Source organism: Vigna unguiculata, chromosome 5, assembly GCF_004118075.2.
Source record: "Vigna unguiculata cultivar IT97K-499-35 chromosome 5, ASM411807v1, whole genome shotgun sequence".
Classification (NCBI taxonomy): domain Eukaryota; kingdom Viridiplantae; phylum Streptophyta; class Magnoliopsida; order Fabales; family Fabaceae; genus Vigna; species Vigna unguiculata.
The window spans coordinates 32,644,135-32,656,114 of record NC_040283.1 but is presented as its reverse complement, the minus strand read 5'-3'; the positions used below and the strand labels follow the sequence as shown (position 1 = coordinate 32,656,114).

At 31.8% G+C, this 11,980-nt stretch overlaps 1 protein-coding gene across 1 annotated transcript; it reads left to right on the top strand.

The window, feature by feature from the left end:
• Positions 1-6,243: 6,243 nt before the first annotated feature.
• Positions 6,244-10,653, top strand: LOC114184946 (protein SRG1-like). The gene is made up of 4 exons (XM_028072369.1): positions 6,244-6,501; positions 6,593-6,840; positions 9,355-9,679; positions 10,245-10,653. Exons 1-4 carry the CDS (start codon positions 6,244-6,246, stop codon positions 10,497-10,499), a joined length of 1,086 nt encoding a protein of 361 aa, XP_027928170.1. The 3' UTR covers positions 10,500-10,653.
• Positions 10,654-11,980: the final 1,327 nt, after the last annotated feature.

Below are 11,980 nucleotides of genomic sequence, written 5' to 3'. Positions count from 1 at the left end.
GAGGTCGATGAACTTATAGCTTGCTTTTGAATGACATGATTTTTGACGACTTTGATTTGGTCACTATGTTGGATCTTTTTGTCCTCTATATTTCAATTTTGTCTTATTACTATGGGTTTTAATGATACAAAGGGATCAAACAGTCAAACAACCACTAGGGACTTGCACGATAGCTAAGAATTCAGGTTGGTTCATCCATTTCCTCAGTTTTGACTTTGAGTTAAATCCTAAATCATCAGGACACCAATCCAAGGCAATTGCACCTCTTATCTTTTGCTCCACCACCACTGGATCAACTAGCACCAAGACTTTTAATTGCATTTTGTAACCGTTAGACTTTATTTCATGGAAAATAACCTTTGGTGTGTAATTCATATGAAGAAAAAAGTAGTTGTGTGGACTATGTAACACCCTAATTTTGGGATGTCATAGAACGTTAAAATTTTTTGCGTTTAGCAGAAAAAGAATTAAGATTGAAAATGTACTAATAAAAACTTTTAATTTAATTTAAATTACATAGTTCAAACTAATAAAAACTTTTAATTGAAAATTACATAATTTTTAGTATCTGATTTCAAAAAACTAAATATTATAAAAACTCCCGAGTCCACCCTAACCTCTCATCCATCTACTCCATGCCAAGATTATCTGCAATATCATCTGCTCCTGTATAACACACATGTTATACGATCATCGCACATACAACAAACACATAAACAAACAAATAGGGGCAAGTTAACCATAAACAATGATATATAAAAGAATTTCGTAAACAAAACATGACGAATAATACTCAACATCACATTTAAATAACACTTAAGCATCATGATCATAATCAATCTTTGGTTTGAACACACAAACCCCAAAATCCAATCAATCATACCAAACCAAACATAACATCACATTCATCTAAAATCTTCAAACATAGTGATCATAATCAAACTTTGGTTTTCCGTGGCCTCTCACCCCAAAACAACATCTAGTTTCCTAGAACAGATGGTTCGATGTGTCCCACTATCGTAGTCAGACTATCTCCCTTATTCCTCAAGGAATTATGAGTAAAAACGTCGATGCATCGCACATCGGACACTATACTTGCAACGAGCCAAAATAAGGTGAAACATTTTTCCCCTCCACACTACTTCACATAGGCGAGAGGGTACAACACTCGAACCAATCCTCTACCACTGCTTCACACAGGCGAAGAAGACCCCTTTCCACTACTTCACACAGGCAAAAAAGTCTTCACTGGGTTCCTAGGTACGAAAAACCACACACAACATTTAATTCCACCAAAAGCTTTCAAGCCAGGCAAAACACTCCCAACATACATCACATGAGATTCCATATTGCCAAAAAAATACACACCACTACATCATGCATGGAATTAAAGTTTCATAACATAAATCCATCAACTTATCAAATAATACATTCGTACACCGAATCGAACGAGTGACATTCATTCAACCATAACATAACATCACACTCAAGTAATTATTCTCAAACCACCACTTAAATTTCATACCATGCAACCCATGAAAACCAAGAGGGACCACCAATCTCATAATAGCCCACCAACACATTAACACATACAATAATTAGTATCACCAAATGAAAAACACCAACAACAAAATATGAGAAATTAAAGAGAACCAAAAAAATGAGAAATTAAAGAGAAAAAAAAATTTAAAGAATGAAAGAAAAATAAACCAAACATCCAACATCCTCACTTAATCTCTCTATCCCTACCTACCTGCATGCATACGGTCCCATCTCAAAATAAACGTATACACATCTATGCCTATACTTGAAATAGCATAGAAAGAGGAAGAAAGAGAAAAACTATGACATGATTCATTTAAACGCATGGAACAAAAGGCTGCACTCACGCACACATGCACCAACCTAACCTTCTAAAAACATGAGAAACCTATATAATAAACATATTGTACCCCTACGTACAATAAATGCATGAACCCATTTTCTCTATGTACAACATGAACTTAATATGTGGAATAAATCCCTATGCATGGCTGCCAAATTGAGAGAGAAAAAAAAAGAACTGTGATTGTCATACAAAGAAATGCACCTTGCAACGTGTGAAAATCCATGGAGAAGAATTGCACCTTAAAGCAATAAGTGAACCAAAAGAAAAGGAACCCGCAAAGTGTGTTAGGCTAAGGAAACCAGTTTTGAAACTAAAGAAAAATACCCACACATGCTTTTCAAAGTTTCAAACCTCACATGCAAGTCAATCCATACTACAAACTACAACCCAAAACGAAAGAGAAATTGCATTTGGAACCATGACCTTCCACCATTCAAACCAATGTGATGAGAGAGAAATGAAACAAGATAAAGAAAACCACTACAGCATGGAGAGGAATATGAAAAAGAAAGGAATTATCATTGGTTGAACTACTTTTACGTGAAGACCATGGGTCTTCCATGATGCACCAAACAAAGTATATAATAGGTTAGAAAAACACGAATCTGCACCTAAAACAAACCATGTAAACCACAAGACCAAAGAAATAAGTTATCTGCCATACAAATGAATCCAAAAACTAACAAAATTGTAGAGAACAAGGAAAAACGAAAGTAAAGTGTAGCTTCCCCTCTACCTGAAACCCTCTAGCTAGCATCCTTGTTTTCTGTTCTTCTTTCTCAAATTTGATGCTATATTTTGTGGGTCCCACTTCTTAAAGGAGAAAAATTGCATTTAAAACCAACACATAAAGCAAAATTCAGCCAACCAGGTTCGAACACAGTCACGTACGCACAAAACGAGTACAATCAAACACCACGTTGTATGCTTTCTCATATTATAATACGCACCACTGAATTTTAAACGCATAAGCTGCACATGCTTTACATACAGATTTTTTCCATAGAAAAAATCAATTTTTTATGTAATGTTAGGATTTTGGAAAAAAATTTTGTAATCCATTTAAGTTGTTTTGTAATTCGAACTTGGAACACTTAAGTTGTGCATTATGGATTTGGTTTTGGCATGATAAATATTTTTTTTAATTTTCTCGCATTTTCGGAATAATATCAGGCACTTGAATTTAATTTCAATTATAATTTTCTTTTTTTAGTAATATTTGACTAGGATATTACACATTTCGCATTGGTCTCAAGAACAATCAAGTATGCATCTAGAGAGTAACACAAAATTGCCTAAATCAAAATTTTATCAAATTTATGTCAATATCACCTTATAGCGAATTATGAAAAATAATTTTTTTGAACTGTCTAATAAGACAATTCAAGATTTAATACAAACGATTAACAATTTAATCCTTTGTACTAAATCTGAAATAGGAACTAAGGTTCGCTATGTGTTATGAACTAAAACTATAATAATCTTCATATATAAAATAACAATGCAACAATAATATTAAAAAACTAAATAAAATTATAATTATTTCAATGTAACATTTAATAATGAATATAAATTTCATTTCAAAATTTTCAAATATCATGAAATTTCAAACAAAAAGAAACATGCCAAAAAAACTAATATACAAATACATGAATAAAAGCATAAGTGCAAACAGAACGAAATGAAAAAACTAACCTCTTGTAGCAAAAACAAAGACGTAGTTGGAGTAGGGTGACCTTATAAGGTCGCCGACGCCAGCCAACAAAAACTTGGATGATGGAATGGAGATGAAAATGCAAAATTTACAAGAAATAGAGACGAAAACGAAAACCAATAAGTTCAAAATGCTTAAATTAATGATGGAAAATGAAGCCAAACTCACCTACGGCGGTCGTTGTCGCTGGCGAGGATGAAAGAGAAGGTCACGGGAAGGAGCAGTGGACGCTTTTTGGTTCGCGGGGATTACTTAAAATCCATTTTGACGTTGGGGCTGCCCTAGGTCGACGTTGAGTGACGTCGGGGCTACCATGGGCCGACATTGAGTGACATCGGGGCTTCTCTAGGCCAACGTCCTTTGTACAATAACATAAGGGCTTTTATGAGCTAACATTAAGTGACATTGAGGCTTCCCTAGGCCGAGGCAAAAATTGTTAATTTATTTACGAAAACACCATCGGTCATTTTCTTACCTTGGGCTTCTTTTGGGCAGACGTTAAATGGATGACATTATAAACTATTTTTGTGTTAGTGATGTGTCATCTTCTTTTGTAAGAAAACAACGTATGATATTTGATGCATGATGCAGATCAATCAAGTAAGTGTTGTTAACTCTTTTTCCTATTAACGCAATACTACCACATGCATCAAAGATAAAATAATGACTAGGTTCAAACACTACTTTATATCCCTTATCAAAAAGTTGGCTTATAATTATTAGATTATGCTTTAATCCTTCAACTAGGAGCACATTTTTGACGTTGAATAAGGATCCATAGCTCATGAATCTAATGCCAAGTATTTTTCCTTTGTTGTTATCTCCAAAAGTCACAAATCCTTCACCCTTCAAGCTCAACATTGCAAATTTTGTCTCATCACCTGTCATGTGCCTTGGACACCCACAATCTAGGTATCACAAATCTTTCTTGTGACTCTTTATGACCTATGAAACAATTTTACATTACATGGTACCCTTGATAGGTTACGCCCAACATGGTTAATCATTTCTTAGTCTTTTTGAGATCCATTTCAAATATCCCTTAGGTACACAATATTTTCTTACTTTTCAATTCTTAGAAATATGACATTTTCTCATACAATAATTGGAAACAGTTCATTTGGCTTGCTAGTGGAAAAGAAATTACCAAACTTCTTGACAATCTTTTCACTAAAAAATTTGTAACCAATTCCAACCTTTCCAAAAACACAATTTTGAGAGCCAAGAACGACTTCTAAATTTGTTTTTCCTCTTGTGAATCTTGTACAGGTTTTTATAAGGTATTTGACTTTGTTTTATAAAACAATGCAATTTTCATAAGGTTTTGAAATCAACTGATTTTCATTACAACCGAGTTTGAAAATTGTTTAAGTAGACATTTGATCTCTACACCCGACACATATTAATGTCAATTTTAAGCACACGTGACCGTTAACAAAATTGAAACAAGGGTTCAATTACCTTAAATAGTAATACAGTTCAAACAAAATTAATAATGTTAAATTTAAATTAACAAATTCCTTTCCTGTACTAAGGGAGAGTAAGTCCTTTTAATATTGAATATTTGATAATATTATGTTTCCTTTACTGTGATTTTTATATTTAAAAAAAATAATTAATTGATATTGAAATAGTAAGCAGCGGATAAAAGCAAGGGTATAAGTATCCCTCTCTTGTACTAGTGGAGAATAAGTCCTTTTAATATTGAATATTGGATAATATTATGTTTCCTTTGTTGTGATTTTTATATTTTTATAAAAATAATTAATTGATATTGAAATAATAAGGAGTGGATAAGAGGAAGGGTACAAGTATACTTATTACTTGTTGGGGATATGAATGAGACAAAAATTTTATACTCGTTGGATATAGGGATGAGGATAAAATTCGCGGCCGATAGTTGGTACTTGTGGATGTCTATTACCTACGGATAGTGGATAGTAGGTATTCTAATACCTGTTTATAGATGGGTCGGGTGCAGATATCGTACTACCTGTACCAGTGGGTATCCATAGAATTAAAATTAAAATTTTATTTCTATTTTGTTCAGTTAAATTTAATGAAAATTAAAATTTAATTTATCTCTTATTAGATTAATTTAATTAAAATTAAAATTTAATTAATATTATTTTTATATTTCCTTCGTAATTTTAACTTAACATGAATGAGTTAACCATGGGAACTACCTCACTTTGATATCCCTGTATATACATGTGAGAGATCAAGATAGATCAAGAGGTAGATTGGAAATCGTGACTGCCTTCTTTAGAAGATGGATATGGTCAGAGCATGTTTTTACATTAAATTTTCTACCTTTTGTTTTTGTGTATATGATTCTACGTTTTCTTATTATGTGGAACTAGTACTAGACTACTGTTATTTAAATATTTATAAATAAGGACGCTGAGTAACAGAAAAGTTGACGTGAGAGTCATCTATCAACTTAAATACTTCTGGTAAGCATTTAATAGCACTGGTTTCAACCACACAACAATTCAGCAATGAAAATTATTATTTGTACGATGAAATTAATTTCAAAATATCATTAATAGATCTCAATCTCAGCCAGTCATAATAAAAAGGCAGGGTCTTATAATTGAAGAAGAGATTAAGAGTGGAAGTGTGTTGTTTTGCAAAGGGTATGGAAACGTTGTTCAACAAATCAGGGACTTCAGTCTTGGTACCATCAGTTCAAGAGTTGTCTAAAGAGAGTGTATCTAATGTTCCACAGAGATACTTTCAGCCTCAACATCGACAACAAAAGCTCCTCATCTCTCAACAATCTCATGCCACCCTTCAGATTCCTGTTATTGACATGCACAATTTGCTTTCTCAAGAATCTGGGAGTTCGGAATTGCCCAAGCTTCACCTTGCTTGCAAAGAATGGGGATTCTTCCAGGTTAGTTTCATATTCTCTTTTTATTCTTCAATTTATTTGGAACGCATATAATCTCAAACAGTTAATGGATTTCAATTTTAATATTTTTTAGATTATAAACCATGGCGTGAGCTCTTCTTTGGTGGACAAAATAAAGTTGGATATTAAGGAATTCTTCAACCTTCCAATGTCAGAGAAGAAAAAGTTTTGGCAGACTTCAGAGAATATGGAGGGTTTTGGGCAATTATTTGTTGTGAGTGAAGATCAAAAGCTTGATTGGAATGATATGTTCTACATGACAACCCTTCCTACCAAATCCAGAATGCCCCACTTGTTTCCACAACTCCCTCTTCCTTTCAGGTTCTATATTTGTTTATATTTTGTCACATTTTTTTATGTGTATGTATTTATATATGCATTCTCTTTTTTATAGTGATATCATAATACAAATTATTCAACTTTGGTACCACTCATTTTGTGAGATTCTTGAACTGTTTTTTTTTTTTTTCTTTTTTGATTATAATTGGAATGGTTCTGATTTTATTTATTTATGTAGAGGGGGGAGGAGGGGGTGTCTTGTTTATGTGATATATAGTGGTTTGGTAGGAGTAAGACCACAAAGAAAGGTGATTTTATTAACTTAAAAATAGTCTAAAACTCAAGTATAAGCATATTATTATTTCTTATAACTTGTAAGATTTAATTCTACTCTTTCAAATTTAAAAATGAAAAATTGTAATTCAAAATTCAAAACATACGTTTTAATTTCTAAACATTAAACTAGAGATACTAAAATATGTTTACAAATATTATCTCTACTCTGTAAAGTATATTTAAAGAACCTTAAACCTTTATGTTTTTTTTTATGTTGTGTAAACTAAAACTGGATTTTCTCTAAATTATATATGTCAAACCTAAAACTAAAATATATGTGTTTATTGACAACCTAAACTTGCCAAAGTGTAGAAATAGATTGTTTATGTTTGAAATTTAATCAAGGTAAACAGAAAACAAAATTGTGCATTTTTATAATTTGAGGAAAAAATATGAAATAAATTATTTCAGTGCAAAATTCAATATTCGGATAGAAGTGTTAAGAGAAGAAAACAACACTTTCAGTAGAACGAACAATACAATAAAATATTTTATTACGGACCAATTTTAGAAATTAAAAATAATTAGTCATTATAATGAACAATTTAAATACTAATTTATAAACTAAATATTATTGATAATTAAAATAATTTTTAAATTAATCATTAACATTAATTACAGAGATTTTAGTTACTAAAAAAATCATTTTTCAATTTGTTCCATTAGTGACCAATTTAAATACAAATTTAGAGGTCAATTGTCTTGATAGTTAAAATCTTTGTAACTACTGTTTCTAATTAATTTAGAGACTAATTCATTATAATGATCAATTTAAAAACTATTTTAGTTATCGATCATTTTTAATTTATAAATTGGTATCTAAATTAGTTACTACGGTGACCAATTATTATTTGTCACTAAAATTGATCACTAATAAAAAATATTTTTGTAGTAAGACATGTACAAAATTATATTACGTTCTAAGCATAGGCATTTTATGCATATTATTAATATTTTGTATTTTAATCAGTGAAAAAGAATAAAATAAATAAAACATGATACTTGAAATGTCTAAATCCCAATACAAAGTTGCAAAACAATATTGGATAGTGGTAAAAGGTATCCACAAACCCGAACCTCTTTTCCAACAAATTTAGGTTACATCTAACTTAACCTTGCATATAGTTTGTACAATTGTATACATCATCACCTTGTTTTAGTGTATTGACCCCTTACTTGCAAAACCAAGTAGAGTTTTTCCAAATACATACCTTTCTGACATTTCCAATTCATCTTTCCCTAGCACTATTGCCTTTATTTTCCTAATTGTACTCATGCACTCCTACCTTTTTTTTTTTTTTTTTGTAAGCTTAGTATAACTCTACGCTTTGTAAAACTTGTTCTCATTCTGACTTTTGACAGAAAAGGACTTTTAAGTTATAAACATCATCTTCAATTGGCCAACTTTCTTATTACATTATTGATCTCATAAAAGGGATAAAGGAAACCTTTCAGAGTATGAAAAATATTTCTTGTTGAATTTATGTGTTACCCATACCCAAAGTTTAATCTGTGTCAAACAAAAGATTTTTTCTAATTCGTACTAGCAATATTAAAAATAATTTTATTTTTCATATTCTAAATAACCCAAATGATTGCTATCCACATATTCTTCAAATGAAATTACTTCTAGAACTAATCTCTAAACTACTAAATAATTTGAAGTGATTCATCGCTCAGCTATGTTGTACTGACCTTGTCCCAATCCATCCATATACACATGTTTCACATTGCGGTTGCAACCTTACAAGTAAAAAAAAAAAAAGACAATACATTGTTTCATCTACCTCACCACACATCACTTGTTCCTAATTCTTACAACAAGTTGTCATCAAGACATTTCCATCAACCCCATTTCCACACAGGCCTCAAATCACTCAACCACCTTGACTCATGTGTAGGGTTACCGTTATCATTCAAGTTTCTCCAAGATTTACATTTGGATTCTAAAAATTCATTTCAGAGTCCATCATCTTCCATAACCAACCTCTATTCCCTTTTAGCCAGTAAAACAATGTTAAATAATCAATGTCCTTGGCAGCACCCGAAGAAAAACCATACGAAAAATTATTTAAATGTGATGTAAGATTAAAATCATGATTGTGAATTGATTAATATTTTACAGTTCTGAAATTTAGGAACTAATATTAAAGAAGTAATCATTTATATATATTTCTTAAAGAAATCTATCTCACAGCCGAGTTGGTCTTTGTTATGCAGAGAGAATCTAGAGCTATACTCACAAAAAATGAAAGATCTGGCGATGATCATAATTGGGCAAATGGGAAAAGCTTTGGAGATTGAAGAAAGGGAAATGAGAGAATTATTTGAAGATGGGATACAAATGATGAGGATCAACTATTATCCGCCTTTTCCTCAACCAGAAAAGGTCATTGGTTTAACAAATCATTCAGATGGAGTAGCTCTAACCATCCTCTTACATGTCAATCAAGTAGAAGGATTGCAGATAAGAAAAGATGGCACGTGGATTCCTGTTAAACCCTTACCTAATGCCTTTGTTGTCAATGTTGGTGACACAATGGAGGTAAACTTTGGCTGGGGTTTAGTTTGATTTTTTTTTTTCAGTTTTAAATTTGTAAATTATTGCAAATACATTTTTTATAAGGCTTTAATATTTTAGATTTTTATTTACTATAAGAAAATTATCTTTTAAAAGGTTAAGAGTCTTATTCACCCTATAAAACTCAAATTCAATTCGTTAACAAATGTTTTGGGTGATGTATTAAGGGTATTTTTTTTTTTGAATAAATTATATTTTATTTTATTTCTGACTAGTTTTTTATCTTTTCAATTTTTTTTTATTCTAAAATTTTTGGTCATCTTAGTTTTTAAAAGTAATGATTGTTTTCAATTTTGAACCATTTTTTACTGATTCCGGATGTGAAAACCATTGCATTCATCATATACATGAAAATTACAAAATTCAACTATTCTTTGAACAAGAAAGTCAGAAACATGGTAAAAAAGATTCTTAAAAATAAATATAAATTATTTCATAATTATAGAGAAGGTATTTTTTTTATGTGGTTTATATATCCTAATGAGGTTTACTTTCATATTTTCAATTTTGTATATTTTATATGGCATAGATTATTACCAATGGAACCTATAGAAGTGTTGAGCATCGAGTAACAGTGAATTCTGAGATGGAAAGAATTTCATTTGCAACATTCTATAGCCCTAGAGAAGATGCTGTCATAGGTCCTTCGCCATGTTTGATCACTGATCAAACACCACCACAGTTCAAGAGCATCAGAGTGAATCAGTATTTTAAAGAGTATTTTGCTCGGAAACTTGAAGGAAAGTCTAACAGAGACAACATGAGAATAGAGCATCCTAATTGAAGTTATTAAAATTAGGAAAGCAAATATATTTGCGCCAGTTATAAGGATTGTATGAACAATATACAAGTAAAAATAACATCAGAGTTTTATCTAATGATAATCCAAATAAGTTTGTAAGGAATGTTTGTATATGAATACCATTGAATCTTTATTATTTTCTGTCGCATTTCTTGTTGCTTTAAACATTTCTTGTCATGTCATATATGATAACATTAACACTCTAAATTTATTGTTATATTTTTTTATTAGCAAAAGAATATGTTTATATATCCATAAGGGACACTTCATGTGTCAACGATTAATGGACGGTCAGCTCCATGAAATCGACGTGAAAGAATCGAAGAAACACATTGAAATATGTGAAGAAACACTCTTGGTGAAATCGTGAGTTTCTCTCGAACGAGTTTTGGTGGGGAACCTCTCGGAATCTCACTGATTCGTAAATCATAAGAGGTGAAAACCTCAACTAGGGGGTGAGCTCTGAAGAAACAGGGAAAAACCACTCTACTCATCAAAGCTCTCGTTTACAATAGATTGGTCTGCCTTTCATAGAGTAAAAAGGGGGCCGTGAAATTAAACCCAAACGTAAGAGAAGAAATTGTCTAACATAAACCTAATGGCAAGAAGTAAGGTTGGGTAACAGCAAGGACGACCAAAAGGTTGTCTAAGGGTTGAGATCGAAAGGGAATGATGGAACCCTAACTGTCGTGTCTATAAGAAGAAGAATACTTTGTGCCTTTTGAAGTGGTTGACTTTTTGGATGTGTAAATGATGCTAAGCAGAAGAACCTCCATGCTGAAATATGAGTTGAGCTGCTGGCTGGTCTTGGCCCAAACACGTTAATTAACTTGAGGTTGGATGGGCTGCATGCTTGGACGTTGAAGACTGCGGAAAGAAAGAGATATTGGGCTGCTAGAAACATGTCTTTGTGGCCCAAAATAAATACAATGAAAATATGTAAAAGGCAATTAAAAACGTGGGCCAGAATACAAGCCCAATGATCTAATTACACCATACAATATAAAACCTTTACATTGATATAAATATTTGAAGACATGTAAAGAAAAATGGGCCTAGCGATTGACTCATGCTGAAACACTTCTTAAGGTGATTTGCATCAATGATCTAAACTCAATTTTCATGACTCATATGACTCATAGCACCAACACTATGCATTCCGTGAATTACTACCTCTATAGTTCCATTTGATGAAAATAAAAAACCTCATCTTCATAAACATATCACATCTATGTTGAGTCTTTATCCATTCCATATATAATTCTTGCTCAAGTGATTTTGTTACTTTGGATCGATGTGCATTCATCATAGATTTACAAATGTTGAATTCATGGTCATCTCTTGTTTTGCCAATCCCACTAGGTCATACCAATGCTTCTACTTCCTCCCACTAGTGCAGTATCTCCTTTTGGCCCCGGTTATTTTCGAGATTTTACCTCGGTTTAAGAACCGAGACATATTAA

Bases quoted from the DNA above. Each gene is read 5' to 3' on its own strand.
- LOC114184946 (XM_028072369.1), top strand. From the start codon at position 6,244: ATGGAAACGTTGTTCAACAAATCAGGGACTTCAGTCTTGGTACCATCA. The intron at 6,841-9,354 runs GTTCTATATTTG...TTTGTTATGCAG, and splicing joins CAACTCCCTCTTCCTTTCAG to AGAGAATCTAGAGCTATACT. The intron at 9,680-10,244 runs GTAAACTTTGGC...TATATGGCATAG, and splicing joins ATGTTGGTGACACAATGGAG to ATTATTACCAATGGAACCTA.